Source organism: Callithrix jacchus, chromosome 9, assembly GCF_049354715.1.
Source record: "Callithrix jacchus isolate 240 chromosome 9, calJac240_pri, whole genome shotgun sequence".
Lineage (NCBI taxonomy): Eukaryota > Metazoa > Chordata > Mammalia > Primates > Cebidae > Callithrix > Callithrix jacchus.
In genome coordinates this window covers 115,350,322-115,358,595 of record NC_133510.1, presented here as the reverse complement: position 1 = coordinate 115,358,595, position 8,274 = coordinate 115,350,322, and the positions used below count along the sequence as shown (strand labels likewise).

At 44.5% G+C, this 8,274-nt stretch overlaps 1 protein-coding gene across 6 annotated transcripts; it reads left to right on the top strand.

The window, feature by feature from the left end:
* Positions 1-244: 244 nt before the first annotated feature.
* RPL6 (ribosomal protein L6) lies at positions 245-6,748 on the top strand. Of its 6 annotated transcripts, none has more exons than XM_002753026.7 (7): positions 245-296; positions 1,212-1,451; positions 1,535-1,633; positions 4,825-4,968; positions 5,347-5,395; positions 5,575-5,759; positions 6,551-6,748. In XM_002753026.7, exons 2-7 carry the CDS (start codon positions 1,212-1,214, stop codon positions 6,701-6,703), a joined length of 870 nt encoding a protein of 289 aa, XP_002753072.1. In that variant the 5' UTR covers positions 245-296; the 3' UTR covers positions 6,704-6,748. The 6 variants fall into 6 exon arrangements, with proteins under 6 accessions (XP_002753072.1, XP_009002938.1, XP_009002937.1 ...); XM_009004690.5 differs by having other exon boundaries at positions 245-554; XM_009004689.5 differs by having other exon boundaries at positions 245-579.
* Positions 6,749-8,274: the final 1,526 nt, after the last annotated feature.

Here is an 8,274-nt window from a genome sequence, read left to right as displayed (position 1 = left end):
GAGTAGCTGGCATTACAAGCACTTGCCACCACGTCCGGCTAACTTTTGTATTTTTAGTAGAAACGGGATTTCACGATTTGGCTAGACTGGTCTCGAACTGTTAACCTCAGGTGATCCGCCTGCCTCCGTCTCCTAAAGGGCTGGGATTACGGCCTAGGATTTACTACTTTTTTCTTAATGCGGAAAAACTACATTCCCCATGATGCCCCAGATCCGGAAGGAAGTGAGACTCACACTTCCCGTTACTGCTTATAGACCGGAAACTGGGGCCTTAGTTCTCTTTCCCATCTTGCAAGGTAGGAACGGTTGGTTTTTCTGCAAGACTCGAGTTCAGCACTGCCAATCCTTCGCCATCCGAACCTAGAGGGCATCCAGTCGCCACCTACAGGGGTCCGACGTACCCACGGCTAACTGAGAGGCCTTCCCGGCGCTTCATTTTTGCCGTTTGGGTTTGCGGCGGGGCACTGTAGAATGCCATAGTGTCTTCTACCGACTGTTCGCCAGTCTCTTGGGCCGGGAGGAACGAGGACCTTTCGGGGACCCGTAGCGGACTGGTGGGTTAGAGGAAGCGGGACGACGGTGCGTGCACTGAGTTCTCGGCTCCTGGGTTCCAGAAAATGACACTGAGCTAGTCTCAGCCACGTTGGGGTTCCGGAATGAAGCCAAAAAATTTCGCGTCTCCCAGCGTCCGCGACCGGAAGTGGTCTCTTGGTCTTTGAGTTTTTTTTTCTGTTTGCGTTTGATATGGGCTGATGGTGTTTGTGTCCACAATTCCTAAATCAAGTTTCTTGAGAAGAAACGGTCGTGGTAAGGGTTAAGAGGAAAGGTACTGAAAGGAAAGGGTTTCAAGTTTTGGTCTTGCTGCTTTCTACATGTGGACACATTCTGGATTTAAGTTTTCTAATTCGCAAAACCGTAGTAAAAAATAATGACAGTAACTGGCCGCTCAATATTTGGCAAAAACCTAATAGATGTGAGATACCTGTTCCAAAGCCTCAAAAAAAGAGTTTATAGTGTATTGGGGAGACAGCCCCCAGGTGAACCATAGTGAAGACTGGAGTGGAATGGGTAGAATTTGAGAGGAAAGCCTGTATCTTATCGCAGGAGGGGTTGTAGTCTGGGGAGCCCAGCCCATCCATGTGCAGTTTGATTATTGCCTTGTTAAGAGATGATTATAAAGTGCCTTTTTTATCTACAAAAAATATTTGCAGATGGCCGGTGAAAAAGTTGAGAAGCCGGATACTAAAGAGAAGAAACCTGAAGCCAAGAAGGCTGATGCTGGTAGCAAAGTGAAAAAGGCTAGCCTCAAGGCTAAAAAAAAGCCCAAGAAGGGGAAGCCCCATTGCAGCCGCAATCCTGTTCTTGTCAGAGGAATTGGCAGGTATTCCCGATCTGCCATGTATTCCAGAAAAGCCTTGTACAAGAGGAAGTACTCAGCGGCTAAATCCAAGGTAAGGGAAGAGGGGACCACTGATCATTATGTCTTAACCTTAATTGGCATCCTCTAATGGTTGATATATTTGTGTCCTTGTAGGTTGAAAAGAAAAAGAAAGAGAAGGTTCTTGCAACTGTTACAAAACCAGTTGGTGGTGACAAAAACGGCGGCACCCGGGTGGTTAAACTTCGCAAAATGGTAAGATGTGGGGACTGTAAATTGGATTTTCGGTTGATGCTTGAGTACTGTGAAGGTGTTTTTGAATACCTTTTTTTTTTTTTTTGAGACGGAGTTTCGCTCTTGTTACCCAGGCTGGAGTGCAATGGCACGATCTTGGCTCACCGCAACCTCCGCCTCCTGGGTTCAGGCAATTCTCCTGCCTCAGCTTCCTGAGTAGCTGGGATTACAGGCACATGCCACTATGCCCAGCTAATTTTTTTTTTTTTTTTTTTTTTGTATTTTTAGTAGAGACGGGGTTTCAACATGTTGACCAGGATGGTCTCGATCTCTTGACCTCGTGATCCACCCGCCTTGGCCTCCCAAAGTGCTGAGATTACAGGCTTGAGCCACCGCGCCCAGCCTGAATACTTAGGTACTGTAAGTTTCTGCATACCAGAGTTTCTAGCGGAAAGTAAAGGGTTCTGGGTTTGCAACTTGGCTTCAACATTTACTGTTAATCTTAAATAATTTGTTACTCTTCTGTGTTTTGTTTCTTTGCATGTAAAATGAGAATAAGGAGCCTGGGGCAGTGGCTCAGGCCTGTAATCCCAGCACTTTGGGAGGCTGAGGTGGGTGTGGGTGGGATCACCTGAGGTCAGGAGTTGGAGACTAGCCTAGCCATCATAGTGAAACCCTGTTTCTACTAAAAATACCCAAAAAAAATTAGCTGGACATGGTGGCGGGTGCCTATAATTCAAGCTACTCGGGAGGCTGAAACAAGGAGGCAGAGGTTGCGTTGAGCCGAGATTGCACCGTTGTACTCCAGCCTGGGCAACAAAAGCAAAACTCTCTCTCAAAAAATAAAAATAGGCCGGGTGTGGTGGCTCATGCCTATAATCCCAGCACTTTGGGAGGCCGAGGCGGGTGGATCACCAGGTCAAGAGATCCGAGATCATCCTGGTCAACAAGGTGAAACCCCGACTCTACTAAAAATACATAAGTTAGCTGGGCATGGTGATGCACGCCTGTAGTCCCAAGCTACTCGGGAGGCTGAGGCAGGAGAATTGCTTGAACCCAGAAGGCGGAGGTTGCGGTGAGCCGAGATCATGCCATTACACTCCAGTCTGGGTAACAACAGCAAAACTCCATCTCAAAAAAATAAAAATATTATTTTAAAGGATTTTTTTTTTTTTTTTTTTTTTCATAAAAAGAAGAAAGTAATAAATAATTTAAAAATAAAATGGACAGCCAGGCGCAGTGGCTCACGCTTGTAATCCCAGCACTTCGGGAGGCCGAGGCAGGTGGATCACGAGACCAAGAGATCGAGACCATCCTGGTCAACATAGTGAAACCCCATCTCTAGTAAAAATACAAAAAATCAGCTGGGCATGGTTGCGTGTGCCTGTAATCCCACCTACTCAGGAGGCTGAGGCGGGAGAATTGCCTGAACCCAGGAGGTGGAGGTTGTGGTGAGCCAAGATCACGCCATTGCACTCCAGCCTGGGTAACGAAAAATAATAACAATAAAATGGAAATGAGGCTGGGCGTGGTGGCTTATGCTTGTAATCCCAGCACTTGGGAGGCCAAGGCAAGCAGCTCACTTGAGGTCAGGAGTTAAAGACCAGCCTGGCCAACATGGTGAAACCCTGTCTCTACTAAAAATAGACAAATTAGGGCCAGGTGCTGTAGCTCACACCTATAATCCCAGCACTTTGGGAGGCTGAGGGGGTGGATCACAAGGTCAAGACATCAAGACCATCTTGGTCTGCATGGTGAAACCCTGTCCCTACTGAAAATAAAAAATTAGCTGGGCGTGGTGGTGCGCGCCTGTAGTCCCAGCTACTCGGGAGGCTGAGGCAGGAGAATTGCCTGAATCCAGGAAGTGGAGGTTGCGGTGAGCCGAGATAATGCCATTGCACTCCAGCCTGGGTAACGAGCAAAACTCGATCTCAAAAAAAAAAAAAAATAGACAAATTGGCCAGTTGCATGCTTGCAGTCTCAGCTGCTTTAGAGGCTGAGGCAGAAGAATTGCTTGAACCCAGAAAGCAGAGGTTGCACCACTGCACTCCCGCCTGGGCAACAGAGGGAGACTCCATCTCAAAAAATAAGATGGGAATGAGAATTTGCCTCAAAGAGTTACATTTCTCACTAGAGCAGTGTATCTTGGCCCCCTTTACCACACAAAAACCCAAGTCTCAGGACTTGCTCTGTAATTTTAATTATGGGAACATTCCCAAATATGTTACACCATACAGTTTCACAGTTGAAGATGATTGCATGAGAGGGAAGATGACAGTTGCCTTGTGAACTGGTTTTCCTATTAGGTGATCACGTTTGTGGTGAAAGTGAGAGTGCACTAATGATATGGTATAGTAAGAAATAGGTTATTAAAAAAAGAAATAGGTTATTGTGAGATATTTGTAGTCATGTCTTTAATTGCCCTTGCATGGTATCTAATTTTTCCAGTAAATAATCTGCCCGTCCTAGTGTCTGGTTTTGTGCAATTCGTTTTCCTTTGTGGATGAAGTGGGAGTAAGACTTGCTGCTGTGAGAATGGGATGAAGTGGTGAGGATACGAACACACTTTACTCGAATTGGAAAACAAGCCATGTGTCTCTAACCTGCAAAATGTGGCATGTCACACATGTGTAATCTCTGAGGTTTAGTTTTTGCTCAAGATTACAAAGGTGACTTGCTTGATGGTTTCTTTGTTTGAGCATCAGCTCATTCATTAAATGGTTTCGGTAGGGTACGGTAGTGTGCACATGTAATCCCAGCACTTGGGGAGGCCGAGGCGGGCAGATCACAAAGTCAGGAGATAAAGAGCATCCTAGTTAACACAGTAGAACCTTGTCTCCACTAAAAATACAAAAAATTAAAAAGGCATGCTGGCACGTGCCTGTAGTCCCAGCTACTTGGGAGGCTGAGGCAGAATTGAAGGAGCTGGAGGTTGCAGTGAGCCCAGATTGCATCACTGCACTCCAGCATGGTGACAGCAAGATTCCATCTCAAAAAAAAAACAGTTTGTCTTGTTTTGCAGTCAGAGGATGCAGAAGGATTAGATTTTCCAAGTTTAAAATCTAAGCAGAAATGAAAATGGAATAGTATGAATACAGTGTTGTGCTTTCAAATAAATTAAAAGGCTATATCAAAAGTTTGGCTGACATAGCTCGCCTCTACTAATCTGAATGGCTTATTTTAAATAAGTTGGATCTATGGACTCTCCCCAGCCTAGGTATTATCCTACTGAAGATGTGCCTCGAAAGCTGTTGAGCCACGGCAAAAAACCCTTTAGTCAGCACGTGAGAAAACTGCGAGCCAGCATTACCCCCGGTACCATTCTGATCATCCTCACTGGTCGGCACAGGGGCAAGGTAAGAGTGTCTGTGCTTGTCGAGCTTCACTGTAGCTGCCTGGGGTGCCTGATGGCAATGCATTTGCATGCTAGGTGTAGTTTTCTTTTATTTACCTATGTTTGGGGCAAGGGGAAATGATATGCAAGATACAACTTAGTTGTTGAAAATAACAAGTTTAATCCATGGTGATTTATTAGCCATTTTCTGCTGTTGATTATGTTACATGTGTTCATTTGCTCAAAAACGTGTTTATGCCTGAGTGCTACCTTGTAGCTTGCTGTGGTTGCTTCCGGAACTGCCAAGCTGTATAAATATACATGTAGAAATTGCCTGTGATTTGATTAATTCAGAAGTCAATTTTTAATTGCAGAAAATTACTTTGTTTTTAACTTACAGAGGGTGGTTTTCCTGAAGCAGCTGGCTAGTGGCTTGTTACTTGTGACTGGTAAGAAAATCCTTGACACTTCTTAATACCACAAGTTTCTGAGGCCCATTTCATGGCCTTGTGTGCATATGGGTTAAACAGAGGTGGTTGTTTAAATTTAGTTTAGCAGCGTATCAAGAAATGGTTATATATTGTAGGATGATGATTGGTCCTCATTGAAATAATTTTTTCCCCCTTAGGACCTCTGGTCCTCAATCGAGTTCCTCTGCGAAGAACGCACCAGAAATTTGTCATTGCCACCTCAACCAAAATTGATATCAGCAATGTAAAAATCCCAAAACATCTTACTGATGCTTATTTTAAGAAGAAGAAGCTGCGGAAGCCCAGACACCAGGAAGGTGAGATCTTCGACACAGAAAAAGAGGTAAGTTTCTACTTAACATCTCTTATGTTAGCACTGGCCCTTCTACCTGGGAGTGAAAATAAACATGCCTAAGCATTGTTGCACAAAAAGAAGAAAAATGAAAGGTTAAATAATGAGGAATACTGGGAAATACTTAGTATTCCAGATTTTTATTTTTAATTTTTTTAGATGGAGTTTCACTCTTGTTGCCCAGGCTAGAGTGCAATGGTGCAATCTTACTGCATCCTCTGCCTCCTGGGTTCAAGTGATTCTCCTGTCTCAGCTTCCTTGAGTAGGTGGGATTATAGGCTCCCGCCAACACGGCCGGCTGATTTTTGGTATTTGCAGTAAAGACAGGGTTTCACCATGTTGGCCAGGCTGATCTCAAACTCCTGACCTCAGGTGATCTGCCCGCCTCCTTCCCAAAGTGCTGGGATTATATGTGTCAAGCCACCGAGCCCAGCCCCAGATTCTTCTAAATTGAGTAGTTCTTTTAGCAGGCTGGGAGCTCAACTTAGACTCCTGAGGTTTTCGGGGAATTGTGTGGGAATTAACTGCTACCGTTGTATTGAGAATGTATCCTTCCTTATCCTTGATGGGTACTATAAAGCCTACAAAAGCATAAGAGCTGTTTTTATTACATTAAAAACAAGTTGTATTTCACATCATTCCAAGGAAAGGATTGTCAGAATTTACCTTTAATATTTGCTAAATATTCTTGGGGATTAGTACTTGTGAGACAACTCCTTAGTTGACTTAGAAGTAATTTTGTAAGTGCCTGTTTTTAAATGTTTAATTTTCTTTTTATTTAGAAATACGAGATAACAGAGCAGCGCAAGATTGATCAGAAAGCTGTGGACTCACAAGTTCTACCAAAAATCAAAGCTATTCCTCAGCTCCAGGGCTACCTGCGATCTGTGTTTGCCCTGACAAATGGAATTTATCCTCACAAATTGGTGTTTTAAATGTCCTAATAATCTAATTAAATAACTGATTGCCTTTTGTTTGTCTCTTTTTTGAAAATTTCTGGTTTTTAAAAAAAATTCTTACCTGCCTAAAGGTATGATTTGACCATGCCAGCTCACCTGGTGGTTTTCCTTTGTAGAGAATGGTTTGGAAGGGAGTGGTGTCTGCAAGAGAGCTTGTTTGTTGGCTTTGCATCAGTGATCTTGGCTTCAAATTCGTTTTTAGTGCTTAGCTAATAACTTTTTCACCTACCCTCTACCAGTCTAAAGCAGTAGGATTTTTCCACCCATCCCTGAAGAAGTCAGTGCTAAACTGTACAGGGATGAGAGAATACCAACTACTCAGACAACAAACTTCTATTTCTTCCCCATGCGCTTAATTCTCAACTCCTCCCCAATAATTAGGAGGCCATGCTTTGTTTCCCAGGCTGGTGCAGTGGCTATTCATGAACACATTTCCCACATACTACACCCCCAATTCCTCTTGCTCGGCTGGTTCAACTCCTGAGCTCTAGCTGTCCTCTCACTTAGGCCTCTCAAAGTGTGGGGATTATAGATACATGTCACTGTACACTGCCAGATCTGTGCATCTTAATTTTGGCAGATGTCCCAAATGCTCTTCCAAGTGTTAGACCAGTGTATTTGCTCTGGTAATGTATGAGAGTGCCCATGTTCTCGTAAGTGGGTTCTCAAACTTGGGTTTCTGCCAACAGATGAAAAAGTGAGCTGGGTGTGCTGGCTTCCACCTATGACCCCCACGTTTTGGGAGAGGGGGCCAAGAGGCTCACTTTGAGCCTAGGAGGTCCAGGTTGCAGTGATTTACTGCACACCAGCTGGGGTGACAGACCCTGTGGCCAAAAAAAAAGGGTCACAGTTGTTCAAACCTGTAATCCGAGCAACTTTAGAAGGCCGTGGAAGGCCAAAGCTGTCAGATCACCTGAGGTCGGGAATTCAAGACCAGCCTGGCCAACATGGTGAAACCCTATCTCTACTAAAATGCAAAAAAAATTAGCCAGCGGTGATGGTAGGTGTCTATAATACCAGCCAGTCGGTAGGCTGAGGAAGGAGAATCACTTGAACCTGGGCAGCAGAGGTTGCAATGAGCTGACATACTGCCCTCCAGCCTGGGTGACAGAGCCAGACTCAAGAAATATGGAAGATTTTGTTTACATGGGTTATTTACATCTTTACATTCACCATATTGAAACTGAGAGGTTATTAGAACATTTTTATTTTTTTTTATTTTTTGAGACGGAGTTTTGCTGTTGTTACCCAGACTGGAGTGCAATGGCACAATCTTGGCTCACCACAACCTCCGCCTTCTGGGTTCAAGCAATTCTCCTGCCTCAGCCTCCCGAGTAGCTGGGACTACAGGTGCGCACCACCATGCCCAGCTAATTTTTGTATTTTTAGTAGAGACGGGGTTTCACCTTGTTGACCAAGATGGTCTCGATGTCTTGACCTCGTGATCCACCCACCTTGGCCTCCCAAAGTGCTGGGATTATAGGCGTGAGCCACTGCGCCTGGCCTTAGAACATTTTTAAATGACGTGTTTATATAAATACCATTTT

Bases quoted from the DNA above. Each gene is read 5' to 3' on its own strand.
- RPL6 (XM_002753026.7), top strand. From the start codon at position 1,212: ATGGCCGGTGAAAAAGTTGAGAAGCCGGATACTAAAGAGAAGAAACCT. The intron at 1,634-4,824 runs GTAAGATGTGGG...GACTCTCCCCAG, and splicing joins TGGTTAAACTTCGCAAAATG to CCTAGGTATTATCCTACTGA. The intron at 5,396-5,574 runs GTAAGAAAATCC...TTTCCCCCTTAG, and splicing joins TGGCTTGTTACTTGTGACTG to GACCTCTGGTCCTCAATCGA.